This window comes from Gallinula chloropus, assembly GCF_964237585.1.
Source record: "Gallinula chloropus genome assembly, chromosome: 1".
NCBI lineage: Eukaryota > Metazoa > Chordata > Aves > Gruiformes > Rallidae > Gallinula > Gallinula chloropus.
Window position 1 is genome coordinate 118,427,169 of NC_140085.1, and position 19,844 is coordinate 118,447,012.

Consider the following 19,844-nt stretch of genomic DNA (forward strand, 5'->3'; position numbering starts at 1 on the left):
GCGAGTAGGATATATTTATCCAAAACTAGCGCCTTGCCCAATTTAGCAGCCACGAGCTTCCATTAAAAAGACTGTTACAGAACTGCCAGTGACCATAAATAACAGAGCCTCAAATCTGTATTTCCGCTGATAAAACCTGAAATGTGCTTGCTGGGGCCTTTTGATCAGCAGCGGAGGCGTGCTTGTGCTTGAAGGAGTCTGAATACTTGCTAGACAGGCCTAGTGCTTCTCTCCAAAACCAACACTGCAGCTGCACTAGGCAGTGATGTTGCTTTTTGGCTTCTTTCTCTGCTTGCAAAAGGTACCCTCCCTTACCTACCCACAGAAGTACTTTGTTATGGAGGGAAAAAGAAAATAACCCTGACAACAAAACACCACCTTTGAGGAGAGCTGGAGCTAAACCAGCAAAGTGCCCAGAAGTAAAGGAAAGCAGCTGTGAAAACAAGGTAATGCTGAACCAAAGCAATGTCACTGCTGCCAGCTCATGGAGAGCGGGATTTGAGCCCCTCATCTCAGGTACGCCCAAAGAGGTAACTTTCAGAAGTTCAAACTAAAATCCAGAAAATCATTAATCAACTTTCCAAATATGCCCATTTCAGTTTGTTTTCAACACCGAGGGATGAGTTTACAAGAAGATGCTTAAATACTCAAAGAAACCAAAACATACACAGCTTTGTACAAGGATGACTAAGCCTGTTTCTCAGAGTACAGAAATTATTACACCTTCTTCTGAGAGGAGGTTGTAACGCAGAACCTCACAATGATTTCAGGGAAAAGGAAAGACAAAAAAACCCCAAAACCCAGCCCAACAAAACTGAATCTGCTTGAAATCCAGCAGCATTGCATGGGCCACATTACCTGCAGCACTGTCATCAGCTAGGTTTACCGCAACGTTCTTTACCAGCAGTTTGAGTTCATGAGCCCTTGGAGGTTTAGGCGGACTAGTGCCCTGAGGGAGAAGGCCTGTGTTCTGTACATTCTGTGAAAAGCAAGCAGAACAAGAGGGACTGTCCATATGCAAATGCCAACTGCTTTTCATGTCTGTCACATCGATAGAGGGAAGCAAGAAGGACACGCGATGTGGTAGAACATAAACAACCACACGGGAGTTACAATCACGAAGCCTTCGCTGCCAAAGGCTGTGTTGCTTTAAAGAATTAAATTTTAAAGAATTAAAATACTACAGTTGTTTCTGATCACTGGATGGTGTTAAGCTTACTCATTTGTAGGTCATAAGGAAATAATAAAAAAAAACATTTAAGCAGGAAGAGATTTCTGAAAAGATTTAGGTAGGAAAAAGATTTACCTGAAGCTCTTTTATATCTGTAGGCCTGGTACTCAACACTACAGAAGGAGAAACTGAGCTAAAGAGGTTCTTCAAAACATCTCTGAGTGTTTCAGATATTGCACATGTCCCCGCTGTCTGTCCCTAAGAGGAAAGAAACAATCATGCTTGTCAAAACTCAGAAGAAAGAAGGCAAAAATTATTTTGATATATCTGAACTATCAAAGCTATTGAAAATTAACTTTTGTCCAAGACAAACATGGTTCCTGTTGCCAACAACAAAATGTACCAAGGGATCACACAAATAATTACTTACATTTCCATATTAAGCATTAAAAGAAAACTAGAAAAACCCACTAAAAATGTCACGTGCTATTCTGAGAGTTTAGGAAGCCACAAACCAGAAGTTTCATTAACAGTTTCTATGTTATGATGGTGTTTTAAAGTTTTTGTACTGCTTTGCACCCCACTGAGAAAGCAGATCAGGTCATCAGATAAGCAGATCGGCACTGTTCCACTGATTTATTGGGAGTTCTGCCAGCTTGCAATAGCTGAGAACAACCTAATCCTGTGTTGTGTTAAAAAAAAAAAAAACCCAAACCAACAAAACCCACAAAACAAATTATTGTAGAATCTCTTGGAGGTCCTTCAAACCTGCTGAAAAGTACAGGGGAAGGAGAGGTAGTCTGTCATGCCACTCGGAGAGGCTGACTCACGTTTGTCCATTCAAAAATCTCATGGCAATCTACTCTTAACATCGCTGTCTCTGAAGGATCAGAACAGACCACAGGTTTTGCTAACACATGTAGCTCCACAATGATTAACTCTAAGGGGGTGTGAAGGTGATGAACTGCCCCTGTGCTCCTGGAGAAGCCTGCTTCCCATGTCATGCTTCCCAGCTACCTGTAGGGAGCGGATTTTTAAATTAGGCCATCACAGAAAGGGAAGTCAGACACCCAACTGCTCTGAAGGGAGCTCAGGAGAAACCTGAGTGAAGGTTATCTTCAGTTCCAGCTCAAGGCCCAAACAACCACACTCTCCGGACGCAGCAGAGCGCAGCCTTTGCTCTGCCAGCCTGGACACCCTGCACCACCACGCTCCTCCACCAGAGAGATCTCTGCATGAGAAGGGATCAGTCATTTCAAAAGCCTCAGCCCTTTCTCAGGCGCAGGACAAGGACAGTGCAGTGACTTCTGCGCTCCCGAAGGTATGCTTGCAGCTTGCACAACAGGTCAAACAGATTTGGAGTTAACAGCCCTCTCCCAATTACCCAAGCATTACACAGACATTTAGGGTGTTTCATTAAAATCCCAGGAATGCTGTGTACAGAAACCCCACTTCACTGCCTTCTTACCTAACCGCCTTTTGGTGACAGGTCACTACTGTTCAAAACGTACAACAGCATCGACCAGTCCCACAGGAACTCTGCTTGGCTCACACCCTGCTCCCTCAACCAACCACCAAGGAACAAGGCAGCAGCACATCTCTGCAAGGTGCAGACGCTACTCCTAGACTTTTAAAAATAGTGAAGGAAATTAGGCTGCCTAAAACCTCAGTTTCAGTAATTTCATTATGTTATTCTGGAGATAATTTCCCTTCCCTGCCCTTATTACCTAAATACTGGTTAACGAAGCACAGTGTCAACTTGTGAAACAGCAGCCAACTCTCTCTTTGCCACAAACCTCATCTGACATTTGTTATTCAACGGGAACAACAGCAATAACAGCCACTGGACTTCTGCTCCTAAGTATTTTCTGCTGTTTCCATAGTTATTTGGAAAGCAGCCTCCTGTCAGCTGAACCTCATTTTGAGCCATCCTTAGTTGAAAAGTAATGCTCCATCACAACACCCTCTCCAAGGCAAGCCACAGTAGCTTAACTGCCAACCAAAACCGCTTACGATGACAAAACATGTCCCTTGATGGGCTAGGGGTCTGCAGCCAGCTACCGCGGCCAGCTCGGGGCACACCAAGCACATGAAGTCACCGCCTGCAAACCCGAGCCCTGCCAAACACAACTCAGGTTCACCCAGCTATTATCAACAGAAAATAGGTTATTACATCCACCTTGTTTGGCTGATGACAAAATCGCTGTGTAAATAATCACAAGCAATTAAAGGTGTTTATTTGTACTCACAATACTGCTTCGGAAAGAGGAAAAAAGCGAGCTACAAAAGCTGGTGTTTAAGTTTAGGAGCTGAAGCACTTTCTGAGACCTAGTTTGCTCACAGGTTTTAGCTCTTAGGGAAGAGGGGAGGCAGTAGCCAAAGTGCTAATAAAAACTTCACAGTGAAAATTAAGCCTTTAACTATCAAGAGCTTAACAGGCTCACTTTAAAAATGCGGGCAACGTGCAACAAGTTGCAACTCCTCTGCAACCCTGGACAGGGGCATCTCTCAAAAAGCAGGTTGGGAAACCCAGTGACTGTATCAGAGTCACCTGCGGTTGTCACTAAGCACTAAATGACTGCGCAGTGTGAGGATGATCAGCCTGCCACCACGACACGTGAAGGTCATTGACAGTGTTACGTGTGCACAGTAAAATCTACAGTAAAACACACTTCAAAGGACTCATCTGCCTTCAGTTATGAGTTTCATGGTTTGGTGTACAGAAATAAATTATTACTCTGGGTCACTCAGTACAGGCCTTTAGAAAATAATAATCCTATTTTCTAACAAGGCCTTCAATCGGAAAACCAGCTCCACAGAACACAAGCAAACGTTCACCCACTGTTGTAAGAAAGGCCAAGTCACCACGTTTGTGCCAAAATCAAAATAGAACTGTGAAGTGTCAAAGGCAGAAGAAAGTCTCAATCACAAAGAAATTCTTTCAGGGGATGTCCCAGTAAAAAACCCCTGATGAATCAGTGTTTATGGAAGGTGCAATTACAAAAGTATCAAGATATTTTTAGATTATTCATCATTTCCTTAAGTAATTAGATTTTTTTCAGAGCTGCTTCTGAACTATTGTTGCCAGATTTCAAAGCTGATTCGAATTAAGGAGAGAGCAACTTTGTAATTACTTTGATGGGAATACCATTACAGTTGGGATTTCTTATTATTTTAAAAGTGCTCCAAGAGAAGTTATTTAGGAACAGGCATTTTTCACATCTTTAAATCTGGATGATGAATGTTTGCCAGGTAACTTGTCTGTCAAATGCAGACGTGATTTATTTTTAATGCTTCAGTAATCCTGAGAAATGCTCCTAGACGTCAGAGATGTGGGGTTTTAGGGATGAGCCATGGCAGATAGCTCTGAAGCAGTCCAAGATGGCACTGTTGACAGGTACCAAGCAGGAAGAAAAGGGCATTTATGCTTCAGCTCTTCCAGCTCACCTGATACCTTTCCTCTACTCACTTCTACTGCTAACCTAAAGCATAACATTGGGTTTTGCACTAAAGGGACAGAGACACATCTTCTCTACCATTACAACAAACAAAACTCACTGACCTCCTGTACTGTTGGCTGGATTTCAAAGTTGGTTTCGTTGGCGTTAATGAGGAACCACTCAACTTTGACGTCTTCTCCTTTGTCTTTCACATAGAGCTGAAGCTGTGGATAGGAAAGCAGTTATTGGAGAGTGCTCTGGTCAAGTTCCAAACTAAGGCTCAACAAAGGAAGAATGACACCAGTTTCTGAGTAAGTAAATTCTAAGTGACTGTCTAAGGCAGAAGTTACTTAAGCTTTGAAAGTGCATGCTGGTCAGAAAAGGGTATTGTTGTTCTCTACATCCCAGTAGTCAACCCAATGTGGTATTTATCCACAGTCTCCTAAAGAGGTGGCTTAATTTATTACTTTACCACTTGTGCTGTCGTAAGGTGATTTACCAGACCCAATGACTATTTGTATGCATTTTGCAAGCAGGGGAGGTTCAGCTCAGCTGTGGCATGAGACCTAACAAGAGGAAGAGGAGAGAGAGTAACACTTAACACTTTACCTGCAAGTGAAGTGGAGACAGTTTCACACTGTACGACTGACCTTCTGCAGCCGCGGGCGAAGTGTGTGAGACAGTGACAACAAATTTAACAGAATCTCCCACAACGTTACAAGAAACCACCTAAAGAAATGAAGGGGGGTGGGGAGGGGAGAGGAAGGGAAAACCAAGTTAGTCTTCAGAGGAAGGTTCAGTGAAGGCAAGAAAGGAACTTATAAAAGGACTTTAAGCTACCAGAATTCTTCTCAATTCCATAGGTGGGAGATTTCTAAGCAACTTCATTAACATCCCCACTGCCTTCCATGCATTCACTTCTAAAACCTTAGTTCCAGTGTTCGCTTCCGGACACAGAGTTTAATACCTGGAAATTCTGGTATTTTCCAAAATCTCTCTTGCACTGCTATCAAATACAAAAGTTAACTTCTCACCTGACAAAGACTCCTGTGTGTTTCACATATACATATATTAAAAGCTCAAACATCACTATTTTGCATAAGGGAGACAACATTGTTTGTTGTTCTTCTGCTCCAAACTGAAGTAGCCTGCCGTAGGGCAGCTAATTTTACCAAACAATGTTTGATTTGGAGGCATCCTATAGACTTGAAACTCTGGCATAATCCTGCTGCTGCAGAAGAGAATTTTGTGTGAGTAATTCCAGCTCCCAGTGTGGTGGGAAGCAGCAGGAGCCTTTAAAAATTTATTCAAGTCATTGCCCAAACCAAGAAATGCTGTGAAATTTGGTGAAGCTAAACGTCTGGGAAGCTTGTATGCCCCTAGACTTCACTGAATGTACTCCCCCACTTTTAAAAGCAGTAATTTAACTTGTCATCACAATGAGTTTACAAGCACCGAATGGCCTTTCCTCCCTCTCTGCTGAGGTGCTGGAGCTGACATGCAAAATTCCTGGAGTGTGCAGAAAGCACCCGACGGCACCGGAAAACCACAGGTACGTAAGTCAGAAATCCCGCGGTACAACAGGAAGAGAAGCTCACTCAGCAAACAGGTCTGCTTGTCACTTGTCCCCCTCTGATTTACTGAAAGGACTGCAGAGCCATTCCAAGAGAGGGTAGATGTTAGGAAGAAATCCTTCCCTGTGAGGGCAGTGAGGCCCTGGCACAGGCTGCCCAGAGGAGCTGTGGCTGACCCCTCCCTGGCAGTGTTCAAGGCCAGGTTAGATGGGGCCTTGGGCAGCCTGGTCTGGTGGAGGGTGTCCCTGCCCATGGCAGGGGGTTGGAACTAGATGGGCTTTGAGGTGCCTTCTGACCCAAACCTCTCTGTGATTCTGTGATTCAGGCCAAGTTAACCAGGTTAATGCAATGCATAGACAAATAATTAGCTGCAAGATTTGTCTGATGCAAACGCTACACGTATGCTATTAGATCATGTTTGCACGGTTACTGCTTCATTTATGGGCACTGGAATGGAAGCTAAAGGCTTTACAATGAATCATGTACCTTCTGGAAGATCCTTATCAGTCTCTCCTTACATATATTTCATCTCCCTGGGCTCTACAGCATATATTTCAAGAAGCATCAGAGCATTATCAAGGGTAAAGAGCTTATCCATTAAGGTAGAGACTTAATTACAAAGAGGCAAGGGAGGGGTGGACATGACAAATAAAAATCCCAACTGTACTCACAACCAACAAGATTTGCTTCCTCAGGTTTGTTGCCTGCAAATTATAGCTCAGAAGTGGACAACTCAGCTTCCCTCACCTCTCCCCTTGCCCCAAAGCCTAAATTACTTCAGAAATGATTTCTGACCCTTAATCCCCTATAATCAACACGAACACCCATGGTTATGATGTAACACAAAGGATTTTTACACATTTTTAACAGATAACAAGAGCAAAGAGCTTAGCTGCTTGTTTCACTTGCAGTTGAGTTCAAACACAGAATCACCCCCTTCCATTCAAGAGAACGGATTGGCACGGTGGCACTTTAAAGACTTCAAAATGAAATAGGTTCTTCCCCCTTGAGAGGGCAGAGGAAGGGAAAGGACAGGTCTGATGCAAAAGGTGCCGACAGTTGCATCCCCTAAATGCAGTGGTTTATCCTCCACACACACTTCATCCCCCCATGCCCAGGATGCTCGGTGCCTTCAGAACGAGTTGGACTTGCTGCACACGTGATGCAGAGCCATTCGTCTGGAATTTCTGGATGTCTCAGAGCCAGGGTTGCCATGGCTGATTATTAAGAAAAAATAGGAGTGTGGCAGGAAGAGTGGGTAGATGAGCTCATGTGCCAACTTTTTCTTAATCATGTTTACTTCTAGGGATGGAAACAGACACTGCAGGTGGTGGAACTTTCACTCTTCTCTCTGCACCTTGTCGAGAGGTGCTAAATCCGTTTGCTTTTTTTTTTTTTTTTTTTTTACTATATATACACTTGTACCTTTAGTTTTGAAGCCAAACCCTGCTGGTTTGGGCTTACAGTCACCCCAATTAATTAATTTTCTGCCAGAGATATCTACCAAGTCCTATGACCCTTCTCATCTCACTTTTAGTAAAGTAACTGTGGTCTTCAGGTACAGAGGTCTGCTAACTTTGAATCCAACCAGGAAAAGGAGTGAGTCCATGTTCGTTAATGGAAAATAATGTATCTTTATATCAGGGGAATCCCTTTGTTCTGGGAGTAGGATGGATAATGGATTACTCAGAGAAGTAGAATTTTGGGCTGGGATTTGAAGAGAAAGCAACTCTGTTTTTATCTAAGATGCTGCCATAGGTGGTGAGAAGTCAATGAAAGAGACTGCAACTGCTGCTTCCCTTTTCAAGTGATATTCCCTTACAAGTGTAATGAATGGTTCTGACAGACCACAGATGAAATACGTAGGTCAATTTTCCCACAACAGCCACATGAAGAAAAATACTGAAGCTTCCTGTGCTAGGCTGCTCTTCCTCCATGCCCTCACCCAACCTGCTTCCTCAAATTCATTTTCTCTACACAGATGAAAAGCAGGAGAAGGGAGGGCCAGGCAAAGCACCCCTTTCTGGTCAACACAGGGGAGAAAGAAGAATGATAGATGTTCACAAGTAAACAACAAAGCTTGGACTGAGGGGAAGGAACCTCCTCTGCCATCACTCCCCATACTCAGCTGGCTCCTGGCACTCGATGCCCATGCCAGGGTTGTTATTGCTGTCTCCCCTACACCTTCCAGCTTCCTCCCCCACCACCTCTGCTCTTCTGACGTCGTCCACGACCACATCAGCCCACCATCCAACATCAGCTACGGGGGACATGGCAAAACTCCCAGACCTGGCTGGGCACTGTTCCCAGTCAGCCCAACACTGGCGCTCTGCTCTGCCGAGCTCCAGATGCCGTAACACTTCCACACACCTCATTTATATGTATCTAAAATTATTAGCACAAATATCTTCTAAAAAACCCTCAAATTCTGTTTCAGATTATCGACTACTGGAACAAAGGAGACTGAGGAAGCACTAAAGCTGGAGTAAGGTAAGTATTTTTCTAAGCAACTCAGGTATCCAAACTTGTGTACCCACGGTTATTAAAGCCTTTCACCCTCTCTGTCTTTACTTTTGTCCTTTGTGGTTCATTTGGACAGAGCTGCAAAATTTCAGTTTCTTTCCTGAAGTATCAGCAGAAGTCTCTTCATCTCAAGGAGCACCAGCCTGCCTTTGCTCCTCACACCGTGTCCTCTTGCCTTGAGGTTTCGGGCTTAGGCACTGGCACCCCCACCAATCTGTGCAGTACACACAGCTACTACTAACTACACACAGTTAGTCCTCTCTTCCTTGGCCAAAGGAGAGTCAAGGGCCATGACTGCAGGGGAAATTTCTGACAGCTCTCCCAGAGAGAGGAGAGCTCTGACTTCTTCACCTTCCCCAGGCATGCCCTGCATCACATGTGCTTGTAAAACCCTTACATTACAGGCCTTGATTGCTTTTTTTACTGGAAAGAAATAGGTTTTACTGCATTTGGTATTTATTCCCAGAAAGAGCAGGTTACTCAAGGTTACTCAGTAGTCTGTAAGTAATACAAATCTTTAACATTTCCACAAGAAAATGACCATACACTGTGAGGCAGCTCTGCAGTGAAAGCTGCCTTGATCTCAGCTGTGGGGGCCAGTATGCTATTAAATTTAGGACCCACACCATTTCCTATGTTTATTTTGGAGTACTACTCTGAGGAGAAGGCTTTTTTTCTTCTTTTGGCATGGAAAACTCACCTTGTCAATGGCCACACAGGCAGCTGGTGTGCTCAGCTTAAAACCTCACCCTAGGAACATTTTCCAGTCAGAAACTTCTCCTTTTCCACTGTCAACACTCAGCTGTTCAGAAGAATCGTTACACCATCATCCTTGGCTACCAGAGCCTATGCATTAGCTTCTGGAGAGGGTCCCTATAGCTTCTTCACCATTCCCTCCCTCTTTGCCCAGACAGTTTACCAAGGGGGACAGACAAACAGAAGGAGAGAAGACAAAGGCAACATCTAACACAGCCACAGACAGGGGCGATTATCAGGACCTGGCATCAAAAGGGGTTCTGGCCAACATGGTAAAGAGATGAACCCCAACATTTTTCTAAAACAGTGGTAAACATCAGGATGAAGGCAAGGCAAGTGATGGAATGACTGGTGATCAGCTCTGCGGAGCTCCAGATGCCGTAACACTTCCAACACTTCATGTAGATGTATCTACAATTATCAGCACAAATATCTGAAAAAATATATTTAAATTCTATTTCAGATTATCAACTACTGGAACAAAGGAGACCCTAGTGATAATTCAGCTTGTACTACATCATTCAGATGAAGGGGGATGTGTTTGAAAGGGAGAGGACACAATGGTGAGGTGACAGCTGGAAGCAAGTTACAAAGAAGCCTGTCAGGCATCATCAACCTTCTAGCACAGTTAGCATCCAAAAGATCTCTGGAGAAACCTGAAAGGAAGTGTGATGCTGAGGAAAGCAAGCAGGGAAGCACTAGGATATCACACAGCAAAACATCAGAGTGTGTGTACGAGAACCAACGAGTACTTCTCGTACAGAGGGCAGCTTATCACTGGAAGGACACCAAAGAGAGACCTGGGTGCATCAAGTCAGTCACAGTGCAAAGCACCCACAGGAGAGGCAGATCAGAAGCCTAAAATGCATTGAGAAAGCACTCTTAGACACAAAGCAGTACTCTCATTGCATGGTGAGACCTCACTTGTCCTGCCCTGTGTCACTTCAGCCATCAAGTTTAAGAAAATGGATTTAACTGGAGCTGCCGCAGGGAATGGGTGCACAGGAGTGAACAGGACAAGATCTGAAGTAATAACTCACTCAGCCAAGGTAAACAAAGACTGGAAGGAAGTATAGTTCCTTCACGATATATTTACTGACAGCACACCATGGAAGAAAAGTAAACACATCGATGATAAAGAATTACACTAGTACTGAAACTAAAACAAGAGGAAAAAGAAAAAAAAAAAAGAAAAAAGGCTGCATGGGCCATGAGTCTCTTTAGGCTTGTAAAAAAAAAAAAAAACCAAAACCAAAAACAAGTAATTAAAGCAGCAAAGCTCCAGGACAGCTTTTCAATCAGAACAGGGAGTTCGAAAGACAGTAAGAGCCACACATGATGGTCAGGGCAGGGTGGCTGCAAATGATGTGACACCAAGATGAAGCTATGACAGCCATGTGTGTGAAAAAGGCCTCTGCGGGCATGCTGCACTGCTCGACAGAAAATGGGACCTCACAAGCCTGCAGAACAGCCCTCCTTTCTCCCCAACATTTCCCCCAGCAAGATTCATCACACAAAAATTAACACAAAGCTTTAGTATTTGCTGCTGCCTGTTGTGATCCAGGACAGTCACTCCTTGTATAGCAACTTATTATCACTCATTAAGGGAATAGCATGCTGAGGGCATTTTACTCCTTCCTATTTAAGCATGAAGCAGGAAAAAAGAAAGGGAGATTTCTGTTGTAGCCTCTTCATTATGAACCCTCTGGGCCAAGTTCCCAGTGAGAGAATCTTTTTTTTTTTTTTTTTGGCCTTATTTGTTGTGGTGAAGTTCAAAGCCTCTGGAAATAGACTGCAGTAATGGGAAGGTTGGCAGAATTAGGTAAGACTATTCCCAGTGTTTACTTTATTAAAACAAAACAACCAACATCACACAATGAAAACAGGCCGCTGCGTTCTATATGTTTAGGCTGTGGCCCAAAATGGGAGTGAAGGCGACGTATAAATAGAGGCTTTGTCAAGAGGCAGCGTGGTGTAACCTTCAGCCACAGAGCAGCTCTGTCCCTGTCACAACGGCTTTGGCCAAGCTCACAACCAGCAGCTTCCCCAGCCGCGTCCGCGGCACTGCAGTGCGGCGCGGACGCCAGCGTTACACCTCTCAGCTCCTTCAAGGGAAGGACAGCATGTATACACCCAAGGACCGCGTGTGCCAGTGGGTGGCCTGGTCATAAATCGGGCTGTCAGCAGTAATATAATAATTACAGCCTGGCTGGCAATCCCGTATTGTACAAGACTGTACGTGGGCCTTCCCAGCACCAGGTAGGCCCATCACCGGAGCGTGCTCCAAGAGGACTTCTCCCACCACAAAAGACATACCAGAGGGCTCCCACAGCATACAGCTGCATTCAAGCATTACACATCCCATGCTTACTGCTATTTTGATCTCTCATCCTCAATCCTCCACCTCCTTTGGTGACCGCAAGCTCCCTGATGCAAGGTCAAACACGTATTTGGAACGACACGCGGTAAGTGAAGCAGCCCTGGCTGCTGAACCAAGGTGCCTACAGGCTCTTTGTATGCAGATCAGGAGTAAAGCAGCGTGTTGAACCGGTTGCAGTAAAAGAGTCTTGTGCCAGCTGACGCCTCAGGCGAGCACAGAGCTCCGTGGGATGCTACAACACCGACAAACAAGCAGCATACGGTCACAAACTCTGTTCAGAGCCAGCCACACCAGTGGTGAGTTACAAGCACCTAACAGAAGTCTGAGTTTGGACTGGCTGCAGAGGCAGATTTCAATTTCATCTGTAAAGATTAAGAGTTTGAAGAGCAGTGTGGGGGAAGGAAGAAAACACCCTCTTTGGACCCTTGGTAGTACCTGAGGAATATGTGAGACAATTACTGTACAAGAGAACTCCTGAGGTGTTTAGAGGAAGGTATGCATTTAAGGAAGGGGAGAACGTGGCTACCAGAGTGCCACTCTTAAGCTTATTATTCACTGAAATCCAAATAAATACTCTGGCTGTACCTTAACTGAAGGAGAAATAGTAATTCAGATAAATTTTTCCAGCAGCTGTGCACAAGATTATGGAAATGGGTTTTGGGACAGTTCAGAAGGACCCAGTTTATGTAAGCAAACCTGTTTTAATCCAATACATTTTAAAATATGCTTATATTGGTTTAAGCTGCTGCAAAACCACATTAGATTGCTGGGTGCAGCATAACAGCTCGATTAACATCCTGAAATGGCTCAACCCAAGGTCAGACAAGGACCAGAGACTGCACGAGGGAGGGTGCTGGATTGCAAAGCAACAGGTAGCAGAGGCAAAAGAACGGCCCTACAGCAGCCAGCAGTTCCCTGGGCTTTGGCTGCTGTGGAGACAGCACTCGCTGCCTTCTGCTGCTGCAGTTAACCACAGCAGGTTGAGGTGCCCACGGGGCACCGCGGGCTCTAACTTACCTCACTGCTACAAACCTACATCTAAACAGATAACTGCAGCAGAGACCTTCCCAGTGCTACAGCGTGACTTCAGGGAAATACAGGGCTGCAGCACCGTGCCTTGGCTCTGGCACATAGGCAATGCCAAACGAGTTCTAGCCCTGAGACACTGCTCTCCTTGTGGTCCAGCCACAGGCACGGTTCTCTGAGCACCGAGCCGGCCCCACGCACCCCTGCTGAACTTTGACACCGGCCAAGGGCAACCAGCTGGCTCAAACCTCCTGGCCATCTCCTGTGCAGACACATCTGCAGCCCTGCCCACCCTCCAGCAGTGTTTTAGACACTGCACTGCAAGACACCTGGTTTGTATGCTGGTAGTCGCTAGCTTTTACCTGTAGCGGATCTCAGTTGGTGGCTCCACACGTTACATGGCACACCACTGCTAGACCCAGCAGTTCCCTCTCTCAACAAGTTCCCATCACAGTGTCTTCCAGTGGCACGGAGCGACAGTAGTGACAACTCCACAGCCCTACCAAATCCAGGGTCTCCAGCCCCACTGCTGGGGCAGGGATCACTGGTAGAGGGAGATAAAAAAGGAAAAAAAAATAAAAGGAAAAAAAAAAGGGAAAAAAAAGGAAAAAAAAAAGAAAATGAAAAAAAGAAAATGAAAGAGAACAAGTGCACCAACAACTTCAGATGTTGGCCATCCCGAGCTGCCATCAATCAGGGTGTGCCTATAAGTTGCGTGTACCAGGCAGATAAGCATGCATACTTTTCAAAGGAATCATGGTAGAGCTGCTTAACATCTAAATCAGACAAGCAAACCAAAATAACAAAGCAAAACAAGAAAAACACTAAGGATTTGCATCAGCTTAGCCTAAAGCTGAGCACCAGTTCAGATGTGACTAGTAGTTACAGTCACTGGGATGAACGTGCAGAAGCTATCATTGCTAACAAGCATCCATACATTTTTACCCTGTTCTAAGAGTCACATTCTGCCTTAATTTTACATGCACTAAGCACACGGAAAGCCACTTCCCAGTACGTGGGGAGGGGGTGGGAGGGGAAGAAAGAGACCATTTGCTCCTCACTGAATACAGGATTCAGTGGAGTCAAGACTTCACCCTCAGGACTTTGCAGCTGTTCCACTAATCCTTACCCAGCCACGACTTAGGAAGCAAACCTGTCATCAGCCACACAAAGAGCAAGAGGCAGACAAAGATGTTTTCCTGTCCCAGAGGAGAAGTGTCCCTTTCCTTCTTCATGAATTCCCCACCCCACACTTCAGCAACAGGATGGGGAACCACTCTACTGATGGTGGGGGTGGCGGGGAGAGGGCTGCTGTACGTTCACATAAACTTGGCATAACTCTGATTATTGTTCATTCGGGAGAAGCCCCGGAGCACGTTCTGCCCACAACGTGCCAAAGAAGTGAATCAATTCAAAGAGTCTGCGCAGGTTCATTAGAGAGGCAGCCTCTCACCAGCCCTGACAAACTCAGATCAAGCATACGGAAGTACTGACAAATAAAACTTATAAGAAGAAGTTCACATTCCCTGCAAGAAGTGCCCCGAAACACAACAAAACTGAAGTTTACCTTCTCTTGAGCTGACTTTACAACACTCACAACTTCTTTAACTGCTAGCTCAAGTGGTTCTGGTGGGTCATCTTCCTCAAATGTAAGCAACTGTGAATCCTAAGAAAGAAGAAATAAAAGAAGCATCGTTAGGTGACGAAGCCATCGCTTTAAAACGAGTGATAAAAACACACTGCCAGGGAAGTTCCTGGAAGAGCCAGAGACAGAATTGCAAATGTATGTCAAAATTGTATGTATTAATTGCACGACACCTCGCTACATAATACAGGGTAGAGCCTGGAAACCTGTTCTTAGGACATAACTATGGGCCTAATCATAACTCCTCTTACTCTGTGGCAGAGTATCGAGGTACTCAGCACAGCGTGGAGCCCGTGAGCAGGGGCACAGTTCAGTGAAACCGCTCTACCTCAGTCAGGAGTCATGGGTGCTGTAGTTTTAAAAGGCGTTTTCAGTTTGGCCTAATAATACAGATGCACTAGGCTGTGCCAAAACTAAGAAAACCCAAATATGATCTTGCAGAGGGAAGGAATGAAGCCTTCCCCTCCCCAATCGTTCCTCATGTGTGTGATGGCTAGCAGCAACAACAGCTTTTCAGTCTTCATACTGACAGCCAAGAAAAGACAGTGTATACCTGTTTTGGCAGTGAGGTCATACCATCAGAGACATTGGCACCCGCATTCTCCACCTGCTGCCCGCACCGAGCGGTCAGCGCTGCTCCCATCCTCACCCCCAGTTGTTTTGCGCACAGGAATTCCATTAACAGCGCGCTGCTGACATCATTTTGGGAATATGACAGCGGGAGCCACGCCACGCTGCAGTGCCAGACAGGGAAGTCATGACAAGAGAGGGCTCCGCTGCTCTCCTGGGGAGGGGAGGAGGGTGTCCATGTCCCTGTCAGAGCAGCTTTGGTCTCTGACTGCAGCGAGGAAACTGCTGCTTGTTTCTAGCTAGTTTCAGTTCCCACTACCTGTGGCCAGGCTGTCAAGGCTCTCCCCTTCCACGAGCACAAGGCAAACCTTCGTTTCTCAGCACGCACCAGGCTTTGCTGCGCCACGCTGTGACACGTGAAAGGGCAGGCGCGGCGTTTTCTTTTGACTGCCCTAACTTAGGGTGACGCCTGCTCAGTGTTAAGCTGCTTTCCTTATCTTTCACACACACACACACCATTGCCCTGCTCTTCCTTCTCCCCCAGCCTGGTCCCCCGACAGGCAAGAAGAGAGCAGGCTGGGATCCGAACCACCGAGACCTAGGGAGAAGGCTGCACACAAATTCGGAGAGCTGGGCAGGCGCCGCTTCCCAGCCAGTTTAGCTTCAGCGTTCTGCACCGACGTGACGAGGTGCTCGGTCCTCGGGGCCAGGGAATTAGGTTGCCACGGCCTCATCTCGCCTCTTCGCCTCTCAGGCCCCGGCATACCGCTAGGAATCACCCAGCAGGATCCCAGGCAGCACCCTCTGCAAGAAGGGTACGATGGGCTGGGCTGGGGGGGACCACGTTTTGTGCATTTCTTTACCTGCCCCGGGTTACAAAGCGAACCGCCCGGGGAGACCCAGCCTCCCGCGGCTATGCGGAGGCCGCGACCCCTCAAGCGTCACACTGAAGGGCACAGGGGCTCAGCACGGCCGGAGTTACTTGCCGGAGGGCCGGCCGCAGGCCCCGTGCCGCAGATCAGGGCAGGAAGTTTCCATTGTTTCCTCCTCCTCCTCCCCGCACCCGAACAATGTTATCGGCGGTTCGAGCCCCTGCCAGGGGACGCGGGGGTCACGGCTTTCCGCCCGCGCCCCTCACACCCCGGGCTTCACCACTCCGCCCGGCTCCTTCCCCAAAATCCTTGCCAGGCAGCCATCAAGCGCACACACGCGTAAATACATCCCCGCACACGCATGTGCGCATGGAGGGGCAGTAACGCGCCGGCGGGCACTGTCAGCAGCGTGCTGATGGCACCCCCGCGCCTCTTCGGACCAAGTCTCGGTGTACCTACGGCCGCTCCCGGCTCCGGGCGGGCAGAGTCCCCGCCGGCACAGCACCACCGCACGCTGCCCTCGCCCGCCCCGCCCAGTCGCCCCACGGCCCGGCGGCCCCCGGCCCGACGGGCGCGCAGGAGCCGCCGACGGCGCCGCCCGGAGTTCCCCGGCCGGGCCCTTGCGGTGGGGCGGCCCCCGCCTCCCGGCCCGCCCGCCGCCCCTCACCTGCGTCCCCGGCACTCACCGCCCGCGCCACCGCCTCGGCGTTGAGCGCCGCCACCCAGGCTCGCCTCCACTGCCGCCGCCAGCTGCCCAGCGACAGCGCCCAGGCCAGCACCGAGCTGCCTTCCTCCAGCAGCTCGTCCCGCCGCGGCGGCGGCAGCGGCGGAGGCGGCGGCCGGCCCCGCCGCAGGGCCAGCAGCGCATACTGCACCAGGTAGACGGCCAGAGTTGCCAGCGCCGCCACGAAGAGGGCGACCAGCGCGCACCAGCGCAGCTCGGCCAGCCCGCCCGCCAGCCACGCCATGGCTGACCATAATGGGAGCCGCGCTACCGGCCCCCACCAAGGCGCGCACGGCGGCGGGGCCGGGCAGCCGCAGCCCGCGCAGGGCCCGAGCCGGGAGCGGCGGCGGCGGCACAGCGTCCGGCCGGCTGCCCGGGACGCGCCGCGCCGCACCGCCCGCCCACGGCGCAGTCACCGCCCGGCCCGCCCCTGCCGGCGGGGCGGCGAGGGGAGGGGAAGCCCGACCGCGGCCCCGGCCCCTGCCCAGCATGGGCGGTGGCGGGCCTGCCCACGAGAGCGGCGTCAGGGCTGGCATGCTGCCGGCGGGGCAGGGCTGGGCCGCCCCGCGTCTCTCCCGGCGGCTGAGGAGGGGGGGCGGGCGCTGAGGAAGGAGCGGCGCTCGGGGTGCGGTGCCTGGGGTGCACAGGTGTCAAGCTAGACCCGCAAAACCTTTCCCCGGGCATCGGTGGTGTTTTAGGGGTGTCGTCTGCGCCGCTAATAAGCAAGCGGCTGCAAATGGAATATGGAGCAAACAAGCGACTCTCTCACCTTTGCGCCCAAACCAGGCCTTTTTCCCCAAGAAGAAGAAGGAAAAGCCCCGTCCCTGTGCGCTCAGGAGGCCGAGGCGTGCTCACGCACCTAGGCTGTGTCGGGATGGCAGAGCCCAGCAGATAGTGTAAAGTGTAAAGTCTTGCACCTGGGGAGGAATAACCATCTGTATCAGTACAGGCTGGGGGATGACCTGCTGGAGAAGAGCTCTGTGGAGAAGGACCTGGGGGTCCTGGTTGGTGACAGGTTGGCCATGAGCCAGCAGTGTGCCCTGGTGGCTAAGAGAGCCAATGGGATCCTGGGATGCATCAGGAAGAGTGTGGCCAGCAGGTCTAAGGAGGTGATCCTCCCCCTCTACTCTGCCCTGGTCAGGGCCCACCTGGAGTATTGTGTCCAGTTCTGGGCTCCCTGGTATAAAAAAGACAGGGACCTCCTGGAGAGAGTCCAGAGAAGGGCTACGAAGATGATTAAGGGACTGGAGCATCTCCCCTATGAGGACAGGCTGAGTGAACTGGGACTGTTCAGTTTCGAGAAAAGAAGACTTCGGGGGGACCTAATTAGTGTTTATAAATATCTTAGACATGGGATGCAGGGAGAATTGGCCAGCCCCTTTTCAGTGGTCTGTGGGGACAGGACAAGGGGCTGTGGCTGCAAGTTGGAGCACAGGAAGTTCCGCACCAACATGCGGAAGAACTTTTTCACAGTGAGGGTGACAGAGCCCTGGGACAGGCTGCCCAGGGAGGTGGTTGAGTCTCCTTCATTGGAGATATTCAAGTCTCGTCTGGATGCCTATCTATGTAATATGAGATAGGGAGCCTGCTTTGGCAGGGGGGTTGGACCCGATGATCTCTTGAGGTCCCTTCCAACCCCTACGATTCTGTGATTCTGTGATAGCATTGCCCCATGGTAGCAAATGGGTGGTGTGGGGAGGCACCCATTCATGTAGCGGGGTGACTCTTGAGGGTCTGGGCTTGGCCTTCCTGCTCACCTCAACCACGGGGATGGACAGGCGTTGCATTTTTTCCCTCTGCTCCCTGTCAAAGGGCGAACCTAAGCTTCCCTTTCCCTCAAGGTGCCCCAGCATCTCCTCTGCTGAGGGTGTCAAACACCAGAAGGAGGGGGGAAAAAACCCAACCCCAACCTTGTACTTTGTCGTGATCTGCAGCCCGGAGCCTAAATTCAGAACGAAGTGCTTGCTGCAAACAGTGCTGAATGACTCTTGTTACCGGTAGGAGGTTTGTGATAAAAGGGAGGAAATCACCTTTTGGTAGCAAATAGAAGTTTTGTAATTATTCATTTCTGTCACATTAATTTTTAGTAAGTTCCTGTTTGGTTTTCAGAGTGCTACCTTATCGGCTCATCACTATTTCTGTCCTCATTTTTCTTCTGCTTTTCTTTGCCTCTTTCTGTTGCTTTTGTCATGATTTTCTTTACCCGTGGCACATCCTAGCCCATGAACCTCATTTGTACTTTTTGCCCAATCCACACACTAAAACAACCAGAGATCAAGTCACTGAGGTTGATAGTGAAATGTCATTCTGAGTTCTTGTTCCACTCAGGTTTAGGCTATTGCCGCTGTAGCCTTAAAGGAAGGAAACATCTTTTCCCTACTGGAAACTAGAGCTCCAGACCATCAGAGTGCATGCCATGGATGACAAAGGGGAATCATGGGGAGTCCCGCAGTGCCTGGCTCTGGGGTTCGTCCAGATGAATCGTGCAGGTGGCAGATGTTGAGGCGCAGAAGCCGTGTGGGCTAACAGACCAGGTGAGAAATGCTTGCTTGCTGGACTTTTTCAGGCACATTCATGGCAAGAAGCAGAGGTAACAAGGGAGGGGAGCACATTAGAGTCTCCGAATGGTTGATGTTGGAAGAGAGGCCACCTAGTCCAAGCCCCCGTGCTAAAGCAGGACTACCCAGAGAAGGTTGCCCAGGACCGTGTCCAGAGAGATGGCTTTTGAGAGCCTCCAAGGACTGCAGCCAGTCCATGTCAGAAGCCTTTCACTGGGTTCTCTCCAGTGGAGACCCGGCACTCTAGGTGCTGCCTCACCATGGCTGAGCAGAGAGGAAGGATCACTTCCCTCAGCCTGCTGGCAACACTCCCGAAGCAGAACAGGATGCCGTTAGCTTTCTGTGCTCTAAGGGCACGTTGCTGGCTTATGTTCAATTTGCTGTCCACCAGGACCCCCAGGTCTTTCCTGCACAGTTGCTTTCCAGCTGGGCAGCCCCAGCGTGTACTCACTGCCTGGACCTGATCCTCCCTGGGTTCAGGAATTTGCGCTTCCCCTTTTTGAACTGCGTGAGGTTCCCATCAGGCCATTTCTCCAGCTTGTCAAGGTCCCTCTGGATGGCAGCACAACCCTCTGTCATCCACTCCTCCCAGTTTTGCAGACTTG

The 19,844-nt window shown here is 48.8% G+C and overlaps 1 protein-coding gene across 1 annotated transcript in view; it reads right to left on the bottom strand.

Annotated features, from left to right (window-relative positions):
- Positions 1-17,052, bottom strand: part of C2CD2 (C2 calcium dependent domain containing 2) — a 35,966-nt gene extending 18,914 nt beyond the window's left edge. The window contains 7 exon segments of the mRNA XM_084261343.1: positions 859-979; positions 1,307-1,429; positions 4,734-4,835; positions 5,221-5,340; positions 14,438-14,536; positions 16,625-16,633; positions 16,635-17,052. Coding sequence (XP_084117469.1) covers positions 859-979; positions 1,307-1,429; positions 4,734-4,835; positions 5,221-5,340; positions 14,438-14,536; positions 16,625-16,633; positions 16,635-16,925 — 865 coding nt within the window. The 5' untranslated portion in view covers positions 16,926-17,052.
- Between the last annotated feature and the right edge of the window lie 2,792 nt (positions 17,053-19,844).